Source organism: Pediculus humanus, genomic scaffold, assembly GCF_000006295.1.
Source record: "Pediculus humanus corporis 1103172108285 genomic scaffold, whole genome shotgun sequence".
Lineage (NCBI taxonomy): Eukaryota > Metazoa > Arthropoda > Insecta > Psocodea > Pediculidae > Pediculus > Pediculus humanus.
This window is the reverse complement of record NW_002987854.1, coordinates 435683-461070: the sequence shown is the minus strand read 5'-3', so window position 1 is coordinate 461070 and position 25388 is coordinate 435683. Positions and strand designations below refer to the sequence as shown.

At 32.9% G+C, this 25388-nt stretch overlaps 3 protein-coding genes across 3 annotated transcripts; 1 reads left to right on the top strand and 2 right to left on the bottom strand.

The window, feature by feature from the left end:
* Window positions 1-510: 510 nt before the first annotated feature.
* Phum_PHUM524870 (uncharacterized protein) lies at window positions 511-6529 on the bottom strand (the record flags this gene model as incomplete). Its single annotated transcript, XM_002431353.1, has 7 exons — window positions 511-1586; window positions 1672-3622; window positions 3700-3916; window positions 3991-4601; window positions 4691-6000; window positions 6087-6374; window positions 6475-6529. The coding sequence occupies 7 exons, from the start codon at window positions 6527-6529 to the stop codon at window positions 511-513; spliced, it is 5508 nt and encodes a 1835-aa protein (XP_002431398.1).
* Window positions 6530-8486: 1957 nt separating this feature from the next.
* Phum_PHUM524860 (ribonuclease III, putative) lies at window positions 8487-14328 on the top strand (the record flags this gene model as incomplete). The annotated part of the gene is made up of 19 exons (XM_002431352.1): window positions 8487-9874; window positions 9945-10099; window positions 10179-10324; window positions 10405-10572; window positions 10652-10841; window positions 10930-11190; window positions 11263-11373; window positions 11542-11617; window positions 11683-12024; window positions 12107-12219; window positions 12309-12529; window positions 12622-12753; window positions 12863-13006; window positions 13084-13187; window positions 13274-13379; window positions 13469-13630; window positions 13723-13883; window positions 13974-14119; window positions 14222-14328. 19 exons carry the CDS (start codon window positions 8487-8489, stop codon window positions 14326-14328), a joined length of 4233 nt encoding a protein of 1410 aa, XP_002431397.1.
* Window positions 14329-14852: 524 nt separating this feature from the next.
* Phum_PHUM524850 (Vitellogenin-1 precursor, putative) lies at window positions 14853-20805 on the bottom strand (the record flags this gene model as incomplete). Its single annotated transcript, XM_002431351.1, has 7 exons — window positions 14853-15841; window positions 15936-17847; window positions 17941-18157; window positions 18258-18868; window positions 18948-20228; window positions 20327-20610; window positions 20748-20805. The coding sequence occupies 7 exons, from the start codon at window positions 20803-20805 to the stop codon at window positions 14853-14855; spliced, it is 5352 nt and encodes a 1783-aa protein (XP_002431396.1).
* Between the last annotated feature and the right edge of the window lie 4583 nt (window positions 20806-25388).

Genomic DNA, 25388 nt, shown 5'->3' with positions numbered 1-25388 from the left:
ATAACAAAAAAAGAAGGGGAGGTCGGGGAATGGGGAGAAGGGGGGAAAAAAAAGGCAAATTTTAAAATTTACTCATTTTTAAAATGACTAAAAATAATTTTAAGCACCACACACACATGAAGCAACAACAGCAACAACAACAACGACAAACAAAAAAAAATTAATGTATATCGCATATCGTGTAATATTTTATTATTATTAATTATTATTATTATTTATTTATTTATGTAAAAAAAAACAAAGTTAAATTAGTAAAAAAAACTTTTTTTATTTATTTTGCTTACGTCATCAGGTATCGATTTACATTTTTATTGAAATTTTTTATTGATAAATTTTTTTTTTTTTTTGGTTTTTTTGCGTTTGTTTATTGCGGTCGGAAATGTTTTTGCTTTAAATTGTTGTTTTTAATTAATTTGTTTTTGCGGTGGTGGTGGTGGTAGCGGTAGTATTGGTGATGGTGTTGATGACACGTAGACTTGACAAATTTCTTCTTTTTTTTGTAAAATTTTATTAGTTTTGTACACATTTAATTGGTGATGGGTATTCCATGAATGTGGTTTTTCCTTTGTTTCTGAAGTCTGGGTTGGCACCGCGTGCGATCATTTGTTGCCAGTGGTTGGTAGTACTGGATTTTTCAACACATAAAAATTCACCTGTTCTAGGTTTTGTGGTTTCGGAGTGACATTGAGTCGTGCACATTGGTTGAGGATGAACGGAGAAACAGTGTTTTCCATCCTTTTCGATGACGTTGACACGAGCGGTCACACAACCGGTTGAACTGTTTTTCTTTAATTGCATGTATATTTCGCTGTTTTCTTCGTGAGTTTCTTCGGAGGATGTGGAACCTGATTTGATTGTACCGGTTGTTGTTGGGTATTGAGCTCTGTGCATAGCGATGTGAGTAAGGTCTTGTTCGCTGATGACTGGAGTCATGTTAACAGATTTTTTAAACATTGAGTGTTTAATGGCGCGAGATTTCAATTCGCCGGTGTATCCTTCGCTTGAAAGTGCCCAAGTGGCAGCAAATTCTTCTGGGTTGCGAAGTACGTATTGTTGAGGAGTTATAAAGTCAAAGTTGTCACCGTTGTTGGTTCCGCAGAGACCTTTAACTTGGTTCATGTAGTCGTGGTTAACGGTGATGCGTGCGGTTTCTCCGTAGTACAAAATGGCGAATTTGTAAACAGGAGATACGATTTTAACTTCTCCGGTTGGTAATCCGTAAACTTGAAGAACGGTTATCTTGTCGCTAGCCTTGTATTCGTAAACGTGTTGACTAGAAACAGGGATTTCTTGGCCGTTGATTTTAACGGTTCCCTTGAGGAGTTCTCCAGTTGGAGTTGGAACGACGTCTAAAACGGTGTATTCCATTCCTTTAACAACAATCTTAAGAACTTTTTGTTTGTCTGCGTTATTTTTGACCAAAGCAATGACGTAGTCGGTGGTTTGAGTTACGTCATCGGTGACAGGAGTTTCGTAAGTTCCTTTCAAATCTGAGAACAACATGACGTGCCATACTTTTTCCAAATTGACAGAGTATGATTTGTTGTCAAATGTTCTAAAGTTAGTTTGGTCAACGGTACAACTGGCTGTAAGTAAAAAAAAAAAAGAAAAATTTATATATAAATAAAAATTAACTAAAACGTTTTCAAAATGGCGTCATTCAATATGTACCTTGGTATTTTTCGTTGAAAGCAACGTTAGCAATTCTTTCGATGGTTGTGTACATTGGATGAATGGTCAAACCCTTGGTAACCAAAGGATTTAAGTGAACGTTACTAAATCTAGAATCTCCAAGAGGAGAGTAGATGTAAAGGTTGAGAGCCTTAAGGTCAGGTGTAAAGTTAACTCCTAATTCAACTTGACCTTCTTGAAGATTGGTTTGACCAACAACATTTTCGGTCAAGAATGGGTATCCGAAGTATTGAAGAGCTTTGTAAGTTTTGTAAGTAATGTTTTTGACGGTTTCAGGTACGTTTTCGTATTTGACGACAAAAGTGTAGTCATCGAAGATTCCGGCTTCCTTGGAAGCGTGAGTTTGAGATGGTTGCAAATTGTATCCGGATGATTTTTCTATTTTGGCTTGTTTAACAATTGGTTGACCTTCCAAGTATTCTTTTCTTTCTTGGGTACGTTTGAGTTCTCCAACGACGGATACTTTTGATCCTGTTTGGCATTGTTCTCCGAACAAAAGTTTTCCATAAATGTCACCTTTCAAGTCTGTTTCGAGGATCTTGGTGAAGTCGACAACGGAAACTTTTGGAATGACGCTAGCTACGTCCAAACAAACTTCAAAGTTTTTACTGTTAACGTTCTTGCGACCGTAACCCAAAACTCTGGTTTGACCATCGACGGGACTGGTAGAGACAGCTACTGTGGCAAGGAATTCAGTTTTGGTTTGTCCTTCAACTTGAATTCCCATGTCGACAACTACAGCTGAACTACTTTTAATTCCTTGTTTGACTTTTTGCAATAATTCATTCTTTCTGACTTGGCTGTCAACGGTTTTTGTACCTGTGACGGCACCGTTTTCAGTTGTACGAATTGAACCTTCGGTGGTGGTGGAGGTGGTAGTTTCAACTGGAGAATATTGGTATGAACCAGTTAAGATAACTTTTTTAGCAGTTGATTTTTGTCCATCGTAATACAAATCAAGAGTTGTGTGTTCGATATTTTCGGTTGATGTGGAAGCTAAAAGAGTTGGAACAAATCCGTGTTTAAGGAATTTTTGGTAGAATTTGCTTAAGTCAACGTAGTTTTTGTCTGATTGTCCTTCCAAACGGAAAACAACACCGATTTCTTTGTCTCCCAACATATGTTGGAATTTTTGAAGTGGGTGACTTTGTACGCGGTGAATGATAGAACTTTCAGCCAATGGTTTGAATTCAACAATGTTGTCAACGGCAACGTAGGGCCAAGTACTGTAATGGAACAATTTTGTGTCGGTGTTTTCTTTAACTGGAGCAACTTCAACTTTAACGTGATGGTTTTTAAGGTCCAAGTTGAATTGTTTTTTGATTGGTACTTCAAATTGGGTGTTCTTGTCGTAACCGGCAACGTAACGTTTTTGGTTGAATGGAGTAATAAAAGTAATTTTGCTTTGGGTGCGAGTGGTGTAAGTGATGTGCATTTGAGTGGTGGTGTTAACATAGTCGGGCAAAACAAAAACTCCATCTTTTGTTTGCTTGGTGGTGGGGACATTTGCTGAAAACATTCCCTTAGCGCCTAACAAAGTTGGTGTGTTCAAGGTGTAAACTAATGGCAAACCGGTGGCGGTTGGTAAACCAATGGTTACTGAGTATTCGTTGTATAATTTTTGGTAGTTGATGGCTCTTCCGTTTTTCAACGTTTCGGTCAATTTTTTCAAATAAGTTGGTACTTTTTGAATGGTTTGATTATCGAATGTGAAAAATCTTGAAAATCCAGTCATTCCAATCAACAAGTTTCCTTCTAATTGTTTAGTTAAACCTCCTTCCATGTTAAGCAAGTTGGTTATGGTTTCAACGGTGAATCCTTTTTCGGTTGGACCTTGAACATTTCTGTTAGATTCCAAGTAGTGTACGTTTTTGATTTTTTCTTCCAAAAGATCTCCTAAATCTTTAAAGCTTGATACCATACCTCCAGCCTAAAAAGAAATCATTTCGTAAACTATGGGAAAACTCATAGGAAAAATTTTTTATGGAAATTTTGTTTTTTACTTACACTGACACGTTGTTGTTTAAATCCGTTCAAGTTACGGTTTAAGTGGAAAAAGATAGTTTGAGGAATTAAACTGTCTTCACTTCCGATGTTGCTTACGGTTTGTAAGTAAACAAGGTTCAATCCTTTAACAATGTAGTCGGTCAAGTTATGGTGAGAGTATTGTACACCGAATGTTTGTGGTGTCAAAAGGTTTACGGCGGCTTCAGCATTCTTACGGCTAGAAAAAAAAAAAGAAAAAGTATTTTTTTTGTAAATATTCAAAAAAAATTTTCGTCCGCTTTAAATACTCACAGTTCGCTGTCGCTTTCTTCGCTCAAAACGGCTGCTGATGCAATGGCTGATTTGACAGCTGAACGAACTTGGTTACTTGGATCTTCGTGAGTGAATTGAGCCATACGTTGAAGCATAGATGCTGGTGGAACGGTCTTCATCAAGTTGTAAACGGCAGCAACACGAACTTGGTAAACTTCACCGGTGTTGGCATAAGTCTTGTACAAAACGGATCTAGCTAATTCGGGGTGAACGACAGCTAATTTATTCAATGAGACAACCATCAATGTACGTTGGAAGTCGGTAACTGGTGTTTTTCCATTAAGGTATGGTTCGAAAATTTCTACAATTTTGGGGTGACCAATGTTTCCGAGAGCTCTGACAAAAGTTTGAATTTTTGTACTTTGACCTTCTCTAACGGCTTGTTCTAATTGTTTGGCCAAGTAAGGAATGTAAGTTTCGGTGACCATGGTTTCGTGTTTAGGAGTCAAATAACCAAAAGCATGAACTGGGTAACGGTTGTGAGCAGTTCTGGCATTTACTTGAGCCATACGTACAAGGTTTGTAAATGCGAAAAGAGCAGAGTTGTAAACGTTGTATTGTGATGTTACTTCGGGATGTTTGACCAAGTCCTAAAAAGAACCAGAACGCGTGTTATAATTTTTTTTTTTTATGACAATCAAAATAGATTTTTAGGTTGTTAAATAAAATTTTTACTCACGAAGAAAGTTTGCAAGTATTCTGTAGTTGGGAATCTGGCAGTGTTGGCCAAAGATCCAACGACTTGAGCAGCTTCTTCTCCTTTAATTTTATGGGTGGTTATTAAACTAACAATGGTTAAAAGAGCGGGGCCAGTTCCAGCTTGTACGACAGCATCACGGAAAGCCATCCAGGCGTTTCTGCGAGGGTCAGTCACCCATCCTCCGGTTGTTTTACCACCGGTTGTTCCTTCTGCGGGAACGTACAATTCTTGAGCGGTTTTTTCTAATTGTTGAGCATTCATGGTACGAATAACTCTGGTTAAGATGGAGAAACGAGCGAGGGTGTTTTCTTTGGGAACTTGAGTTCCATCTTGCAATTGGGTTCCAATTTCTTCAGCGAGTTTTTTAGCAACTTGTTGAATGTTAATGGAAGGTTTTGTGGCTACAGATTGTCCAGCCATTCCCACGAAGTAGGGAAGAAAAGGGCATTCTGGTGCTTCGGTTATTAAAGGAGTTTTTTGATGCCATTCTTCGGTACCATCAAATCCAGTTCCGAGATGACCGTGCAATCCACTAGCGGTATTGGTGACAATGGAACGTCCACTTCTGATAATGTTATCGATTCCTCTCATTTTTCCAGATTTGGTCATGATTCTTTTGTCCCATTTGGAACGAGCTTCGGCGTCGGTGGTCCAGGGAGAGTTGTAATCATAAACGAGTTTTTTCAAAGATTGAGGATTTTGAGTGGTAGGAACGTTTCCGGTTGCAGAGTGAACTGAAGTAAGGGTAAGGTTTACACGGGAAACAATTTCGCCTTTTTGGTTGTTGTAAACTTCAGGGCTGAGAATAACTTTGTTGGTTGTTACTGAAGATTGAATGGTGTAACTTTTGAGACTTCCAGAGATAATAACACGGCTCACGGAGGAACGTGCCAAGAAATCACCGAGTTGATTAACGGTTGGTTCCCAATCGGTCAATCCGGTGAGACCAAAGTGGTATCCTGGTCTGTGTTCGCAGTTGCTAAAGTTTCTGCTTTTCATGACGTCAATAATTTGACCTTGTCCAGCAAGTTGTGGTTGAGGAGCAAGTTGAGGCATGGTTTGCAAAATGTATTTAGGCAAAGGAGTAATATCGTAAAGAACTTCACATTCTCCTTCAACCGTGTCTTCCATAACTTTGTAAACGGCGGTGTTTTCATCTCCGGTAGGAATAGAATTGAGTTTAGAAGAAATGGCTTTAACTCCTTGAGTATCAACTTGAAGTTGACTTACAATGGAGCGAATGACGTTAACTTCCCAAACGGGAACACTTCTGCTAATAATCAATTCTTCTACCTATACTTGAAAAAATTTTTTATATATAGAATTAAAATTGTAAAAGGTTTCGTTGTAAATCTTCAAAGACAAAACTTATTACTTACGACTCCCTTGTTCAATTTCACTTCAAATGGCTCAGTGGTGAAAGTCAAAGGTTTGTATTGCAATTGACCTTCTGGGATTTGAGTTTCGACACCATGTTGAAGAGTTGTGTGAACTTCAGAGTATCTCGGTTGATTTAATGTAACAACCAAATGACTATCAGTTTTTGGTACAACTTTCAATTGAGCGTTTAACAACACTCCAGTGTATTGATTGGAAATTTGATGCAAAGAAGCAAAAGTTTTTGTGGTAACTTCGTAACGGTATTCTGAATTTGGTTTCCATCCTGGAAAAAAAAAAAAGGAATTTGATTACCAGAGATCTATAAGAAGAACAAATTATGACAAATCAATTAAGAGGTGTTATATAATGTTATGAAAACTTACCATACTCAGCCGTAGCTCCTGCTACGAGCAAAGTAAAAAGAACGGCAGTCCACATGATTCGCTTAAAAACGCACTGTGGAATAACGCGAAAAAGGTCTTATCTTTTTCTTATATAGTATAAAAATGAATGCATAGCAATTTATATGCTAAGTAAGCAAAATCTTATGATATCACTTTCAAATTTATCTATTATTAAATTTTTAAAAAATTTAAATTTATTTATTTAACCACAAGAAAAAAAAAAAAAAATTAAAATTGCACGAATGGCAACTTCCTAACTTAAAAATTTTTTTTTTTTTTACAACATTTTAAAAGACATTTAATTATAATATAAATTATTTATTTATTTATTTTTTAAGTTAAATATAATAAACACAAGGCTTCAGTTTAAGAGAAAAAAGGATAGATATATATTGTCATTTTTAATAAAAAAAAAAAAGAAAAATACATTATTTTTTGAAACTATTACATTTAATTTTATTTTGTTTTAAGTGAAATTATTTTCCACATTTTGTTACTAAATAAAAGTAAAAATTTTTAATTGGATTATATTTTTTTTGCCCCCCCCCTTCTTCCCTCCTTCCTTCTTCTTTAAAATAACAAATAAAATTTTTTTTTTTAAGTAAATAAAGAAAAACTTTATTTTCTACTTTCTAAAAATTTAATTATGTCACCGCATAGTTAGTTTTTTATATTTTTATTTATGACGTCATAATTATTTTTTTTTATATGAGCCGAAACGAAAAACGTTTTTTTTTTAAACTTTATGTTATTTTTAACGATTTTCTTTTCTTTTTTTTTAATTTTTTCTTTCCTTTTTTTGGGTTGAACAAAAATTCAACATTTTGGATCCATTTTTATTATTGCACGTTGTACGTATGGATTTAAATATTAACCTTACTTAGTTTTAAATTTTATTGTTTGTTAGTTTTTAAATTTTATTGTTTAAAAAAAAATCAATAGATAAATAATTATTTATAAATCTGTTGAATTTACATCCGATTAGGTCAAAGTTTTAATTCCCGCAACGCTTTTTTTTTTTTTTTGTTACTAATTCATCAGCATATTTTTCGGTTCATTAAATTTTCTATCATTCGTAACGTCATTTAAAAAAAAATATAAATATACGTTTTAAATAAATAAAATAAAAATTTTGCCTCTCTCTCTCTCTCTCTGTCTTAAAATTAATTTCAAAAAAAAAAATATTTCAAAACTTTAATAATAAATTCATCAAAAAGAAAAATTCGTTATTTGAATTCCGCCATTTTCTTTTCTTTTTGCTCTAAAATGCCTAGAGCTTTTTCCGCGAAGGATTAAAACCGAAATTGAAACTATTGAGTAAATACTTGTAAACAGGATTCTTATATATATATATATATATTTTTTTTAATAAAGTATATTTCTAGTGAAATTAATAATTAAATAAATAATGTATTTTTATAAAATAAAATTAAACGTAATTACAATAAGTTAATAATTATAGAGAAAGAAAATATGAGCATTTATATTATTTACAGTACTACAAATCACTGTTTAAAAAAGTACTTGAACATTAAACTTAAATTTTGAATATCAAAAAAATTTTTAATTATTAAATTGTATTTTAGTGTCTTTCGACAAAATTTCTATTTTTTTAAATGTAGTTTTATGTGATTTTGGCTCGCAAGTAAGTTAAAAATCACCAATCATATCAAAAAAAAAAAAAAACACATGAGTTATTTTTATTTAAATACAAAATTTAAATGAATTTATCAGTTGATGTATTGTTAATTATTAAAAAATTAATTTGACACAATAAATAAATTAAAATTTTGCATTTCAGGTATGAATTCACAAGAGATAACAAGCCAAAATAATAATGACCATAACCTTTAAATATTTATTTGTTTGTTCGTCACAATTTTAGCATAAAATTGAATCAAGTATCTATGCGAAAAACAGGAGCTTATTATAATGTAATGAATTTACAGAAGAAAATAGTAAAATTAAGTCAATAATTATAGAAAATAAACATGTCAAACATGTCAAATTTAAATGATAATCAATCGAAAAAATCATTCGAGAAAAATGAATCAAATCAATATTCAACTCTTAATCATCCTTCCAGTTTTAATAAATTTAATGGAAAATCTGATGTTAACATAAATTCAAAGCAATCATGCGATTATTTTCCAAAAGAAAGTACTAACTGTAATTATTATTCAAATGTTTTGGTTAATAATATTCCTACAAATTGTATGCCGCCATCAAATTCTTACAGTAATCAGTTTGCTTCATCAAATGGCTATAAAAATCAATATATGTTTCCAGAATGTGGAAATTTTCCTCCTGTACTTCACTCGTCTGAAGAAAATAAAAACAAATTTTATAATCCCAACATTTTGAATAATTACAATGTGATAGACCAAAATCAACTTTGTTTAATTCCGCCTCAGCCAGTATTTTTAAATTATTCTATGGTCGGAAGAAACGGGGATAATTATCAAGCGATACCAAATATAAATGGAAATATTTTACCAAATTCGATGCCAAATTGTCATTATAATTCTAATGGAGAAATCATTAGTAATAATGTTTCCAATTTTCCTTTTCCAAATGTACCTAACTATCAAGTACTTTTAACCCCAGCAACTTGTAATACTTCTGTGAATTATAAACAAAATTGTGATAACGAAAAGTCAAATTTTAATTCAGAAAATTATTTGCCTTCGAACAATAATGGAAACGCTCATAAAAAAGAATATCAAGAAAGGACTAGTAAAAATAACATGAGAAATTATGGCTCAAGGAATAAATATGAAGATGAAGAGTTCAAATATAAGAATTCGAAAGAGTATTACAATAAAAAATCATATTCATCAAGGCACAGTAGGAATAGATCTCGTTCAAGAAGTCGTTCTTACTCTAGAAATCGTAAAAGGAGAATAAGTTCTAGAAGTAGATCACGTTCAAGGTCACGTAAAAAAAGAAACAGGTACAGAAGTAAATCTTCGAGTAGAAGTAGATCTTATTCTAGGAGCCATCACGGAAGTAGAAGTCGTTCGAGAAGTCTAAGCAAAGACAGTTATTCAAATTATAAAAATAAATTTTACCATAGTAGATCGCGATCCAGAAATCGTCGACATTATAAATCCAGATCACCGCCATCTTACCGTACTTACAAAAGAAGAGAAACGTATTTCGATAAGAGAGAAAGCAATAATAGTTTCGTATTAAAATCAGATAGTTATAGGCAAAAACTAATTAAAAGATGGCGAATGAATTATTGTGAAAATCAAGATGAAATGCAAAAACGTCTTCAGGAAATATCACAAATGAATCCGGAAGAAATACTGGAAGAAGAAAACAAAGTTTGGATAAGGAGTGCACCCGCTTATTGTTATTACGAAAGAGATCCCAAGTAAATATCCCTTGAAATTAATCCCATGGGTATTTTTTTGCCATTTTTTTAAATAATAAATATTTTTTAGCGATTTAAGAAGAATGAAGCCAACACCTAAACTGGACGAATTGTGTGAAAGATTTAAATACGAACTTGTTGATAGAGGAAAACGTATACGCGATGGTCAAACACTAAAATGTCCAGCACCTATAAAACCAAAACAAAAATTATGCAAACATAAAAGTAATTTTTTTTTTTTGCCAGATATTTAATAATACAAAGTAAGTAGAGTAAAATATTTTAATTTTTTGTTTTGTTTTAGGTCAAATTTGTTCTTCGAGTGACGATTCTGAAAGTGAAAATTCAGATGAATCTGACGATGTCAACGATATGATGGAAGAACTTCAAAGAAAGCAAAAACATCCTTACAGGTTACATTCGGAGCTGTGGTATAACGATCCAGGAGAGGTGAATCATAATAAATAAAATTTTTTAAGAAATTATTATTTAATCGAATCGGTTATAATTTTTGTTTTGTATATTTTCAGATGAACGATGGACCACTTTGCAGATGTAGTGCCAAAGCAAGAAGATCTGGTATAAGACACGGATTTTATGCTGGAGAAAATCAAAAAATCTGTTGCGACGTCAAATCAAACAATGCTGGAAATCTTTATTGTTACAGGATAACCATATCACCTCCTACGAATTTTCTCGTAATCATTTGTTTCTTCTTTATCACTTGAAAATTTTCTTACTCGTCATAATTTTTTTTGTTTTTCTTTTCATTTCCAGACAAGAACTCCGACCATAATTAATTACGATGACCACGAATTTATATTTGAAGGTTTTTCTTTAATATCTCATTATCCCATTCAAAAATTGCCCACGTGCAAAGTAATACGCTTCAACATTGAGTACATAATATTATACGTCGAGGAAAAGTTACCGGAAAATTTTTCAATTTTAGAACTCGATTTGTTTTGTAAGATTTTTCTTATTAAAATAAAATTAAAAAACTTGCTTTTTTTATACGATTTTGTACAATAAAGTTTATATTTTGATTTTTATAGATGAATACGTGTTTAAAGAAATTTTAGAATTGGTAGATTTCGATTTGAAAAATTCTTCACATCCGGAAAATTGTCCTCAGTTTCATTTCATGCCGAGATTCGTTAGAGAATTACCCGACAATGGTAGAGAACTCCTTCCCATGTGCGAAGTATTAAAGTACTTGTTGAGTAGTAATAAAAAACTCATCGAAGATGGTACCCTCGATAGCTTACACAAAATGACGAGTAGCGAATGGCAAGATTTTGCGGATTTAGTCAAAGGTAATTTTTCGCGTTTAGTAGACCTTTGTTTTTTTTTTTAACTAATCAATTTCCTTTTTTTGAAATGAAAAGGAATGGTGGTAACCAATCCAGGTATGAAACCTTGTTCTCTGAGAGTGGATCAATTGGATCGAGACACCGATGAAAGCGTTAAGAAAAAAGAAAATGCTAAAAGTTGTTCGAGTAGGGATAATCATTACAGGAGCAGTTCTCGGGAACGGAGCAGAAGGGAAAACGATTCCGAACAGCAGGACAAATACAGATGCGAAAGTCCTCTATCAACGGCAGCATCGTCTGCTGACGGATACGTGGATTCGCAATGCGATAATGATTTATCGGAAAACGCCGAAGTGGAAAATTATTATTATCCGGAAATAGTACATTTCGGAATCAGGCCACCGCAATTGAGTTACGCCGGAAATCCAGAGTAAGATCATCAAAAACGAAACAAAAATGTAGAATTTCAAATTTATGGAAATATGATTTTTTCAGATATCAAAGAGCTTGGAGAAAATATGTGAAATTTCGTCATTTGCTTGCTAACATGCCCAAACCCACAGCAGAAGACAAACAAAAATTAGCAGCCAAAGAAAATAGTCTTCATTCAATGAGAGCTCATAGTAAAATGAAACGAGATGTTACCGTTACGGTGTCCAGCAAAGGTTTTTACCAAACCGGTTTAATGTGTGACGTCGTTCAACATGCCATGCTCATACCTGTTCTCGTATGCCATTTGAGATTTCATAGATCCCTCGTCGTTTTAGAAGAAAAAATCAATTATAAATTTAAAAATAAATTTTTGCTCCAACTCGCTTTAACTCACCCCTCTTACCGGTAAATAAAAAAATGTTTTTTTTTTTTTTTTTCAAAATTATTTTTAAACGGTGTCAACATAAATTATTTTTTAATTTTCCAGAGAAAATTTCGGTACGAATTCGGATCACGCTCGAAATTCTTTAACGAATTGCGGAATACGACAGCCTCAATATGGAGATAGAAGGATTCATTACATGAACACTAGGAAAAGAGGTTACTACTTGAGAGTTTCCCACCCCCTTTGGCCCTTTAATTTCTCCTCTTGCACGTGCACTCAAGTGTTGTTTTTGTTTCATAATCAGGTATCAATACCCTTATCAGCATAATGTCGAGATTCGGAAGGAAAAACGAAACACAGTCAAATATATACCATAACGAGAGACTGGAATTTTTGGGTGATGCTGTCGTCGAATTCATAACGTCCATTCATTTGTTTCACATATTCAGAGATTTAGAAGAAGGTGGTTTGGCTACCTATCGTGCTGCTTTGGTACAAAATCAACACCTTTCTGTCCTCGCAAAGGTAAATAAAGAAAAAAGTGCTCAAAAAGGGGAATCAAAATTTTGTAATGTTAACTGTTTCTCTCTCTCTCTCTCTAATGAATTGGAAATCAGAAATTAAATTTAGACGAATTCATGTTGTACGCTCACGGATCTGATTTATGTCACGATCTCGAATTGAAACACGCCATGGCGAATTGTTTCGAAGCATTAATGGGGGCTTTGTTCTTGGACGGTGGAATCGAGGTAACCTTTAACCTTTTTTTTTTTTTTTTTTTTTTTTTTTTGGACTTTTTTCAACCGACGCGATCTATTGATTTGAAAACTATTGTAACTATTTATGTTAACGGGTTAGTCTGCAGACAAAGTTTTTGGAATGACTCTCTACGGCGACGACGAAGATTGTTCAGACGTTTGGTTTAATTATCCGCCACATCCTCTCCAAGAGCAGGAGCCTTTGGGAGATAGAAAATGGATATCGCATTTCCCACTTTTACAAGTAAGGAAAGAAAACATGGCTGTCGAAATGGCGTCTCGTTTCCCTTAAAATTTAAATTTTTTTTTCTTTTTCGATAGAATTTAACAAAATTCGAAGAAGCGACTGGTATAGAATTCAAACACATAAGATTACTTGCAAGAGCATTCACGGATCGTAGCGTCGGATACACGAATTTGACGCTGTAAGTTAAACATTCCCCCCCTCCCCCCTTTTAATTTCACGTTTCGTTAGCTATATAGAAGAAAAAAATTTTTTTTTTGTCGACAGTGGTTCGAATCAAAGATTGGAATTTTTAGGGGATTCCGTACTTCAATTAATAGCATCAGAATATTTGTATAAATATTTTCCGGAGCATCACGAGGGTCATCTATCGGTGAGATTTGAAAAAAAAAAAAAAAAAACATTTTTTCGTTTTTCCTTTTTTGAGTAAAAGTAAAAGAAAATTTTTTTTTTTTTTTGTAGCTTTTGAGAAGTTCTCTGGTCAATAACAAGACACAATCAGTCGTTTGCGACGATTTGGGTATGACTCAGTATGCGGTTTATGCGAATCCAAAAGTCGAATTGAAAGTCAAAGATCGAGCGGATCTTTTGGAAGCTTTTTTGGGAGCTTTGTACGTCGACAACGTAAGTTCACCCTATTAAATTCAAATTTTCATCGAGAAATGGGGGGGAAAATGACGGAAAAAGCAAAATGGGAAAATTTTATTTTGTCGCAGGGATTAGATATTTGCCGAGTATTTTGCGACGTTTGTTTCTTTCCGAGACTACAAATTTTCATAATGAATCAAGATTGGAACGATCCGAAATCGAAATTGCAACAATGTTGTCTCACGTTGAGAACCATGGACAACGTCGAACCGGATATACCCATTTACAAGTAACGGAAATGGATTTTTTTCATTTTTAAATTGTTGTTGTTGTTGTTGTTGTTGTTTGGCTAACACGTTTTATTATTTTTGTCGTACAGGGTCGTAGAATGCAAGGGACCGACAAACACGAGGGTCTACACGGTCGCCGTTTATTTTAGAAACAAACGTTTGGCAAAAGCGACCGGACACAGCATACAACAAGCGGAAATGAATGCAGCACAAAAAGCAATGGAAGTGTCCGGACGTGAGTATTCATCATCATCATCATCATCATCATCATCTTCCTTTTTTCTGTTGTGATTGTTTCACTAATTAATTATCTTTTTATTATTATTATTATTAACAGCTTTGTTTCCGCAACTGGATCATCAGAAACGTGTTATAGCGAAAAGTTTAAAAACTCAAAAATGGCCGAATCGAAGTTCTTGGTCGAGTCAATCGTTGAAAGAATAAAGTAATTATTATTATTATTATTATTATTATTATTTTTTAACTATTTTTTATTTTTATTTTTATTTTAAATTACTTGAATTTTACTATTGATCGCGACTTGAGATAATTAATTATTATAATTAGGTATTAGCTCACACGATAATAATAATAATAATAATAATTTTTAAATATTTTAAATCGAGACAATGAAATTTTTTTTTTTTTTGTTATACGTTTATATATATATATTATTGGTGGCGCACTCTAGTTTTTTAAATTTGCCAAAGTATATGTTTATTAAAATTTTTTTTTAATTAATAAAAATCGATTTTACCTTTCTTTTGTTTCTTTTGTTTTGTTGAAAGTTTTTGTAGTAGCGTTTGAAAGGGGGGAGGCGGGGGGGGGGGGGGAGAGAAAAGAGAAAAAAAAAACAGTTTTTTTTTTAATATTAAAATATTTTATCTTTATTTATTTATATATATATATTGTTTAGTATCATATTGTTAAAAGGGGAAAAAAAAAAAAAACAAAACATTTTATACAATTCAAGCGTCGGTACAGACTTCGGGGCCTTCAAATTGCATTTTTTGTGCGTTGGCTTTGTTTTTAAAGTTGGGTTGAGCTCCACGAGCAACCATTTGAGCCCAGTGAGATGAGGTTTGAGTTTTGTTAACACAAATGAATTCGGCGTTCATGGTTTTGGTTTTTTCAACTTGGCAACCTGGTTTGCAAGCGGTTTGTGGGTGAACGGAAAAGCAGTGTTTGCCGTCTCTTTCGATGACCATGATACGTTTGGTGGTGCATTTTGTGTTGTGTCCATCGGTCGTTTCTCCGGATTCTTCTTGGCTGTCTCCGTATTCGTGGTATCTGCTGTCTGGGGTTGATACGACGTTAGTGTAAAGAACGGTTTTCTTGTAAACTGAGTGTTCTTGTGCTTTTTTCTTCAATTCGGCAACGTGTCCTTCGGTTGTGACGGCCCAAGTGGCAACAAATTCTTCGGGAGAGTTGAGGATGTATCCTTGTGGGGTTACGTAACCGTAGTGTTCACCGTTGTAAACTCCGCAAAGACCTCCTACGCGGTTTCTGTATGATTGACTCAAAGCAAGTTGAACTCTTTGAGCGTCGTACAAGAAGTTGAATCCGTATTTGGTTGAGACAAATTGAAGTTCTCCGGTTGGAAGAACGTAAACTTGGAATACCAATTTTCCGGCTGGGTTTCTGTATTCGTAGTATCCTTGTTCGTCTACTTGAACGGTTTGTCCGTTAACGGTGAAAGTTCCGTGAGCTTTGCCTTGGGGTTGGGGAAGAACGTTGACGACGGGTCCCTTGGCGTAGTTGAAAGTAAATTGAACTTCTTTTTGGTTGTTTTCAACTTCGCGTACCAAGACTGAGAAATCGCGGACTGATTCGTGTTTGCCTTCGCGGTTTGTTTTTGGTACGGATACGGACATTACGTGCCAAGCGTTTCCTAAGTGAGTATTGTAGGTTTGGTTGTCGAAGGTCTTGGTTTGAGCCTTGTCAATGGTACAGTAGGCTGTAAAAATTTAAGTGAAAATTTTATCATGTAGAAAAGATTACTCATCACTTTAGGGAGTAATTTTTTTGGTTTAATGCAAATAAATTCTCACCTTTGTATTGTTGTTGGAAAGCAGACCATTGGTATCTTTCAACGTAGTTGAAAACAGGGTGACTGACAAGCAAGGTTCTGGTGTATTCACCAACAGGGACTGAGTGGAATGTAGAAACTCCAACTGGAGTCGAAAGGTAGAGGTTAACGTTCTTCAAATCGGGAGTGAAGTTAACATCGAATTCGACTTCTTTGCTTTGTTGAGCAGCTTGGGTTGGCATACCTTCGGTAAGGTATGGGTATGCCAAGTGAGTGTAAATGTTGACAACTCTGTAAGTGTAGTTCTTCAATTCTTCTGGTACTCCTTCGTATTTAATGTTGAAAGTGTATTTGTCGAAAAGGCCAGCTTGTAAGGTAGCGTTTCTGCAGTTAGCGGTGTATTTGTTTCCTTGTTGAACTTCAGTTTTGCAGGTTTGTACTTGGGGTAAAGTTTGAACGTATTGTTGACGTTCTGGAGTTCTTTCAAGTTTTCCAGTGAGTACGACTTTAGCTCCAGTGTCGCATTTGTTTCCAAATTTGACGTGAACGTTCAAGTCTGATTTAGATTCGCTTTGAATGGCGTGTTCCAAGTCGTAGATGGGTGAGTAAGTACTTTTGAAAGTAGAATCGTAGCAGATTTCGTAGTGGTCGTTTCCAGCGGTTTTGTAGAAGTAACCAATAAGATTGACTGGAGCATCAACTGGGCTTCTAGCCAAAGCAAAGGTTCCAACCAATTCTACTGGGGTTTGTGCGTTAACGTTCAATACGAAGTCACATACTTGAGCTCTTGCACCTTTAACTCCAGTTGTAACTTTTTCGTAAAATTGTTTAATTCTAGTTTGTACGTCTGAGGTAGGAACAAAAACTTTTCCGGTGTCGGTTTCGTGTTTGATTTCAGTTGGTGTTACTTGACGGTAGGTAGCTGAAAGAACTAAGCTTTGTACGGTTGACAATTTAGAGTCGTAGTATACATCAACGTTGGTGTTGTCAATGGTGGCTTCAGCAGTTGGGAATACAACTCCTGAGACCAAGGTGTGACGTTGAACAACTTCGTGGATCAATTTTTTAAAGTCAACGTTTCTCTTTCCGGTTTTGATTTCAGTACGGAAAACAGTTCCTAAAGTTTTGACGCCAAAGGTGTTAGTTTTAACGGTAAGAGGTTTGGTGTTCAAAACAGTGAAAGAAGGTGATTCGCTAACTGGTTTCAAGTCAAGAATGTTTTGGACAGCGGTGTAAGGTACAGTGCTGTAATGGAACAATTTGTAGTCTCCACGTTTTTCAACGGGTTTAACTTCGACTTTTACGTTGCGTTTTGGTAAATCAACGGTAACGCTACCTTTAAGTGGAACGTTAACGTGGACTACCTTTTTGTAACCAGAGACGAAGCGTTTGTGTTCGCATGGGACAATGAAACTGATTTGTCCGTGAGTGTTGGTGGAAACGGTTACTTCAACGTTAGTGGTGACACCAAGAGTCTTTGGAACTTGGTATCCCTTTTGAGTTTGACGGAGTTCTGGAACGTCAGTTTGAACTTTTCCTTTAATACCAATGTATACGGGAGTGGACAAGGTGTATACCAATGGGACTCCAGTAGTAGTTGGCAAGGCAAGAGTGATTTCGTAGTTGGTAAAAAATTTTTGGGTGTTGTAAGCCAAACCTTGGCCGGTCTTTTGAGTGTATTTGTTAAGGGTTTGAGTCAAAGTTTCAATGGTGTGGTTGTCGTAAACGAAGAATCTGTGAAGGTTTCCTACTCTGTAGTTAAAGTTTCCTTCAACTTGTTCTTTAACGAGTTGTTCGACATTCAACAATTTGGTGATTTTTTCAACGGTGTAAGCATCGCCATGACCTTCAGGAGTTGGTTCTTGTTCTTCCAAAGTGAAGCTGTTTTGAAGGAATTCAGTTACGGCTTGTACACTGGATACCATAGAGCTGACCTGTAAATATTACAAACAAATTAAAATAAGTTACGCATTTAAAAAGTTTAAGATTTAAAAAATTTTTTAAGTAAATATGCGTGTTTGCTTTACCTTAAGTAAAGTGGTTTTGTAAGTGTTAACGTTTCCTAAAACTTTGTAGAATACAGAGCTTGGGATAAGGCTGTCTTTGCTTCCGACGTATTGCAAAGTTTGAGTGTAACCAAGGTGAAGACCTTGAACCAAGTAGTCAGTCAAGTTCAAACGAGAGTATTGTACTCCGTAAACTTGAGGGACTAACATGTTGACGGCGGCTTGAGCATTTTTACGCCTTAAAATTTAATTAATAAGCATTAATTAGATTTATGAAAAATATTACTAAATTTAAAGACGTTATCATCGATTACATTTGATGTGAAATTTACACTTACAATTGAAAGTTGGTCTTGGTTTTCAAGAGGGCAGCAGATTCAATGGCGGATTTGACAGCTGAACGGACTTGAGTGCTGGGGTCTTCGTGAGTGAATTGAGCCATACGTTGGAGCATGCTAACTGGTGGGACAGTCTTCATCAAATTGTAAACGGCAGCTACACGAACTTGGTGAACTTCTCCGGTGTTGGTGTAAACCTTGTACAATACAGTTCTGGCAACTTTGGGGTGAACTTCAGCCAATTTTCCTAAAGAGGTGACTACAAGAGTACGTTGGAAGTCACTCATTGGTTGTTTGCCTTCCAAGTAAGGTTCGAATACTTGAAGGATTTTGGGGTGGGCAACATTTCCTAAACCAACGACGTAAGTTTGTACTTTGGTAGAGTCTCCTTCTTTGACAGCTTGTTCCAATTGTTGGGCCAAGTATGGTACGTAAGTGTCGGTGACGGTGGTGTCATCAAGGCGGGTGAGGTATCCAAAGGTGTGAACTGGGTAACGGTTGTGAACGGTTTTGGGGTTTACCAAAGCGTATCTGACCAATTTGGTGAAAGTGTAAACACTGGTGGTTCTCAAAATTGGTTGAGAAACTACTTCGGGATGTTTAACCAATTCCTATGAAATTAAACAACATAATTTAATAATTAGAATTAACAATTAGTAAAAGATGAAGGAGTAGCTTTAAATAACTTACAAAGAATGTGTTTAAGTATTCAGTGGTTGGGTATCTGGCAGTATCGGCAAGAGTGGATACAACTTGGGCAGCTTCTTCTCCTTTAAGTTTTTTGGAGGTGATCAAGGAAACAATAGTGGTCAAAGCGGGGCCAGTTCCGGCTTGAGCCAAAACATCACGGAAGACCATCCATGCGTTTCTGGGTGTTCCGGCGACTTCTTTGGGGTGTTCTTCAGCTGGAGTGTAAAGTTCTTGAACGGATTGTTCAAGTTGTTTGGCGTTCATGGTACGAACAACTTCAGTCAAAATGGTGAATCTTTCAAGAGTATTGTCCTTGGTTAAGTGAGTTTGATCTTGCAAGGTTTGTCCAATTTGTTCGGCCATTTTTCTTACGACTTGGTTGACGTTGATATCCTTGGAGTGTTGGATGGAGTGACCCATGTATCCAACAAAGTATGGAAGGAAAGGTGTTTCTGGAGCTTGGTTCATTTTTGGTTTGGTTTGGTACCATCCTTCGTTGGAAAGAACCAAAGTTTTTTCGTCAATGTGTCTTGTGTTTCTAACTTGTTCAGTAAAACCGCCTTCGGTGTATCCGGTGGGTTTAACAAGAGTTTGTTCTTGTCTTTGGTCCCATTTTTCACGAACTTGAGCGTCAGTTGAAAAAGGACCGTTAAAGTCGTAAACCAACTTTTTCAAGGTTTGAGGGTTAGCGGGTCCGGATCCGGTGGAAGTTCCAGTTCCGACAGAAACAAGGGTGACATTTACGCGGGAAATAACTTCTCCCTTTTGGTTGTTGTAAACTTCAGGGCTGACAATAACTTTGCTAGTGGTTACTGAGGAGTGAACAGTGTAAGTTTTAAGGTTTCCAGAAAGGACGACTCTGGTAACTGAGGAGCGTGACAAGAAGTTTCCTAATTTGTTGGTGGTTGGTTTCCAGTCAGTCAAACCAGTAAGTCCAAAGTGGTATCCTGGTCTTTGTTCACAGTTGCTGAAGTTGGCTGTTTTGACAATGTCGATCAAATCTTCTTTGTCTCCAACATGGTAAGTTGGGGCAAGGCTTGGAGTGGTTAAAACAACGTATTTTGGCAAAGGTGTAACATCGTACAAAGTTTCACATTCTCCTTCGACGGTGTCTTCCATAACCTTGTAAACAGCTGTGGTTTCGTCTCCGTGGGGAACTGAGTTAAGTTTTGAGGGAATAAGTCGTCTTCCTTGAGTGTCAATTTGGAATTGACTCACAATGGAACGGATGACATTTACATGCCAAACAGGCAAATCTTTGCTGACGACCAATTCATCAACCTAAGTGAAATATTTTAAAATAAATCAATTAGTTATCTTCACAAGTATTATTCCTATTTTTTTTTTTTTTTTTATTGAAAAAAAGAAAAAAAACTCACGATTCCATCCTTCGTTTTAACGACGAACGGTTCACGTGGGAGACTAATTGGTGAGTACTTGGCATTTTCAAGAGGTACACTGTGGTCAACACCTCCTGGTAAAGTGGTGTGAACTTCAGTAACCTCTGATTGTGTGAAAGTACCTAAATATTCATCTTCTTTTACGGGTGTAAGAGTCAATTTGTTACGCATAGAAACTCCAGCGTAACGATCAGCAACTTGGTGAAGGGAGGTCAAAGTTGTACTTGTAACCTCATAATGATATTCCTTTCCGGGTTTGAAACCTGCGTGTATAATATTATATCGTTTTAAAATTATAATATTTTTTTTTTGTTTTTTTTTTTTTTTTTTGAAATTTGAAAAAAAAAAAAAAACATTTTTTTTTATTTTAATTTTATAAAAAAATTAAAATAAGACTTACCGTAGTCGGCTGAGGCGACAGCCGCTAATATCACGAATAGTGCAAATGGGGTCCACATGTTTACCTCTTTGCATCCACTTGTGGAGTGTCGACATGAAGGAAATTTTCACTTTTTATACAAACGATTAATCCTTAACAAGCAAAAATTTTGATTACTTTGCAAATGATTACGTGAATCTTATGACAACAGCAACAGAAACAACAACAACAACAACTACAACAAAAAATTTATATTATTACTTTTATTCGAACTTAGAAAAAAAATAATAATAATTTTATTAATAGTTTTGTTTTCGTTATATTTTTTTTTTTTTGGGGGGGGTACAAAAAATTCAAATTTTTGAATCATTTGACACTAATAATTATTACTTAAGTACTTTTTTTCACGTATTAAAATATTATTTATACTATGTTTAGTGGCTTTTAAATATCAATTACATTACAATATTAATAATATTAATAAGTACATAATTCTAAAACCCAATTAGCACTTAAAAAAAAAAAACAAATGTGTGCCTCTGCGTTAAATGGGATATAACATGGGGGTCACACTCTTTGGAAAATATTATAAATAGCATCGAAAAAATTCGAAGGAATCGTGTAGAGGGGACCTGGAATAAATGTTTAAAAACTCCACCAAGTATTGGAAAAATTTCGCATTAAAAAGCGGTAATAATAATAATGATATGGAAATGCAAAAACTGTGACGTTTTCTAACATGCAAAAGAAAAGCGACTTTTAAGAAAATTTATGAGATTTTCATTAAAACGTGAAAAACTTTTTCCTATATTTATTAAGTAGATTAAATTGTCATGTGTGGGTGTGCGTGTGCGTGTGCGTGTGTATCTGGAACGGGAGAACGAAAATCTCGACTTTGGAAAATATATATCTTGTTTAAAAAAGAATCCTTTAAAAATGAAAATTTTATCATTATTTTATAAATTACATTTTATTGAAAAAAAAAAATAGGAAAAATTTTAATAATCGTTATTATTATTATTATTATTATAAAAAAAAATTTAAATTTTTTTTTTTGGCGTAATAGCAAAAAATAATAATAATAATGAAAAGGGTAAAATTTACAATTGACGACCCACGAGATAATATTGATAACCAGGTCACGCGCTTAAAGTCCATCAATGCTTTTCCTTTTTCAATCATAAATAAAATAAATTATTTAATTATAAATAAATCCGCTGATTATGTTTATGTACATAATTTTTTTTTTTTTTTTATCCTATCGCGATATAATTTAAATTATTTTATTTAAGCATTTAATACTACATTACTTTATGTATGTTAAATTAAAGGTAATAAAACAAAAAGCTCTTTAATTTAATAATAAATTGAATGGGGGTAGGGGGCGGAAAATTTAAATTTTTAAATGATCGATAAAATATGACGTTTTGTAAATTGACGACAAAATAAATAAATAATTATTATTATTATTAATTGTCGCGTAAACAAAAATTATTTTTCATTACGAAAATAAAATAAAAGTTCAAAAGGTCACCGGTATTAAACGTAATAAATGCGAAATTTAATCGTTGAAAAAAAATTATCATTATTCAATGTTATAATTTATTATTATTATTATTATTATTATTATTACGAATAATTGTACGATGATTAATTTTTTTTTTTTTTGTCTTTTCATAAAAAAATTCTAATCTTTTTTATAATAATGATTAACGAGCAATAAATTTAATTCAATTAATTTTTTTTTTTTATGAAAAAAATTTTTCGATCGAACAAAAGAATATTATTCGATTTAAATTTATGTAATTTAATTAGGCGGGGGAGGGGAGGGAATGAAAAAAGGGTGAAATTATTAATTACACACCCTTTAATAAAATATACGTAATATTTCGATGCTTAGTTTGAGAAAAAAATAATTCTTTAAAACAAATTTAAATTTAAAAAAAAAATTATTATTAATATTAAATATTCTTCCTTTTAAATTGCTTGTTTATTTTTTTATTGATTATTTATAGAAGCTATTGATTTGTCGTTTTTTAAGTAAAAGACGAGTTTGGATTTTTTTTTTATTTTAAAAACGTTTCGATATTTTTATATTTGTCGGTTAAAAATGAAATTTCAAATGTTAACTTTATGTAACTAGCTAACGCGTTTATTAATTTTTATATCAACGCCTTATTTATTTGTTTTAGGCAAAATGCGTAACGCATCTTAATTGATTTAGTATATTTAAAAAATAATGTAAAATTAATATTGATATCTTTGCTTTTTTAGGTCTTATTTTATGTACATGAGAAATAATCTAAATTAACATAAGATTATTATCATAAGATTAACATAAGAAATAACATAAATTACTTACGGTTTCTTTTTTTTCTGGTAATTGTGGAATCTAATGCTCTGAATAGCCGGAATCATTTTCAATTCATTTCACTTTCCAAACTTCCATATATTTTAGCCTTTTTCTTGCTTCTTTGGCTGTGGCTGTGGTTTGTATATTTTAATTATTTCTCAACATACCTTGTGACAAAGGATTTGTTGGCTGGTACAGTTCAGATGCTGTATGTGCATTTTTGTTGGTTAAATAGACCTGTTTGCACAAATAGAAAATAATATGATTAATGGGTTTCAATTATAAAAGGGAAATTCAGAGCTTGTTGTTCAAAGAAACATTACTAATTGAATTTAGAAAACAAAAATAAATAAGTTTTTTAAAATATTATGAGTTTTAGTTTTCTTTGCAGTATGACTAAGAATGATTTTACGATCGGATAAAATTAAAATTAAATAAAATACACTTTAAATAACTTACATATACAATTCATCCAAAGTGCCTAAGCTTAACAAATTATTTGGTGATTAAAAGGTTTTTATCTTAAAATCGAAATAAAAATAAAGTAAGTTAATAATTTAAATTATTGTATTATTTTAAAACAAAGTAGTACCTGTTTGTATGAATAATTGGTTGTTAATTTATAAATTAAAACTTCATTAAAATTCTCTTTGTACGGCTTTTCGAATGCCAAATTTTAAATTTAACCGTCGATTTTGGACGTTGCCAAATTTGGAAGTTTTATTTCAAGAGGGCTGTGCCCATCAAGAAAAAATATTCAATTCAAATTATACAATGAGTAATTCGGAAGCCAAAAAACTTTAATTTTTATTTTTATTTACAAGTGTTTACCTTTGTTTTAATTTTTTTTTGTTTTCTTTTTATACATTTTAATTTTTAGCCAAAATATATACAAAGGAAAATATTTTTCTCATTAAAGTTTACATTGTAATAGAGTGTCTTGCGAAAGTTTCATGTGTTCTAATTATCATTAGATAAGAGTGCGGGTTTGCACCTTAAAACTCATAACTTATTTCTTAGTTTAGTTTGAAAGTTAATTGCCGCCTTGCATTTTTTTTTTTTTTTTGTAAATAAATTTAAATAAATCATCAGTTTTTAAATTGGCTAATTTTTACAAAAGCATTTCTATATTGTTCATTTTTTAGTCGCAATAAATCGATTCTTTACCTCGAGTATTAGTAAAATCATTGTTAAAATTAATAATAATGTAAGTATAATAAAAATTGCTTATTTTACATTGTTTTTTTTTTTAAAAATAGATACGGAAATTATGAACAAATGCTGCTAAGATTGCTTAATAAATTTGATTTGGATTAGTGACAAATTCAATACGTTACTTGAATAATTATTTAAATTTCAGTTATTGTTGACTATCTATTTAACATAAAATAAAAATTAATTTTCAAATTAATTAATTAATTAATTTTTATTAGCAAAAAAAATTCCTGCATATGTAATTATATTTCATGGATTAACCAAATATGGCACATTTAGCATATTGAAACTAATTATAAAAATAAATAATTTTTTTTTTTTTTTGAAATTCTATTAAAAATAAATTTATAATAAAAAACTGATTCTTCCTTGTAATTTTTAATTTTTTTTATAAAATTCTACAGCAAATTATTTATGATTAATAATCACAAAGATTTTTGATATAAAGATTAAGGAGGCTATTTTTAATTGTATTTTTGTGGATTAAAATAAAATTTTTGAAAATTTTTGGTTTTAAAACCTAAGGCAATGTTTTATAACAACTAGAATATAACAACAAAAAGTTGTTTATTGCATAACAATTAACTTAACCAATTTATTAAAATTTTAACTATTTACAGATTTTTAATAAATTAAAAGCAAATTTCATCATTGGAAAAGTTAAATAATATTATTCGAATGAACATGACTGTAGAAAGTAAAGAAATTGCACCTGAAGATTTTGGGAATCCGAAACCTTCAAAGAAAATTGCAGGTATTATATTTAAAAATAAAAATTACTCATTAATTAAGTTAGTTACTATTTATTCTGTTTATAAAAATGCTTCAAGTACTTGTTCATGAAGCAAATTTTCAATAATTAAAATAGTTAAGGCTTAACGATTTGAAACAATGCATGATTATTTCAAATTTTATTTCTTATTCCTGTTTTTATTAATATTTATCATGAAATTATAAATGAATTTAAAAAACTTTAGTATTAATATGAGTTACTAACACTTTTCCTTATATTTAATCAAAATTTTACAAGTGAAAAAAATGTAATAAGGTTCTTCATTTTTTTTATTCGTTTTTCTTTTTCAGGGGTTTCTATT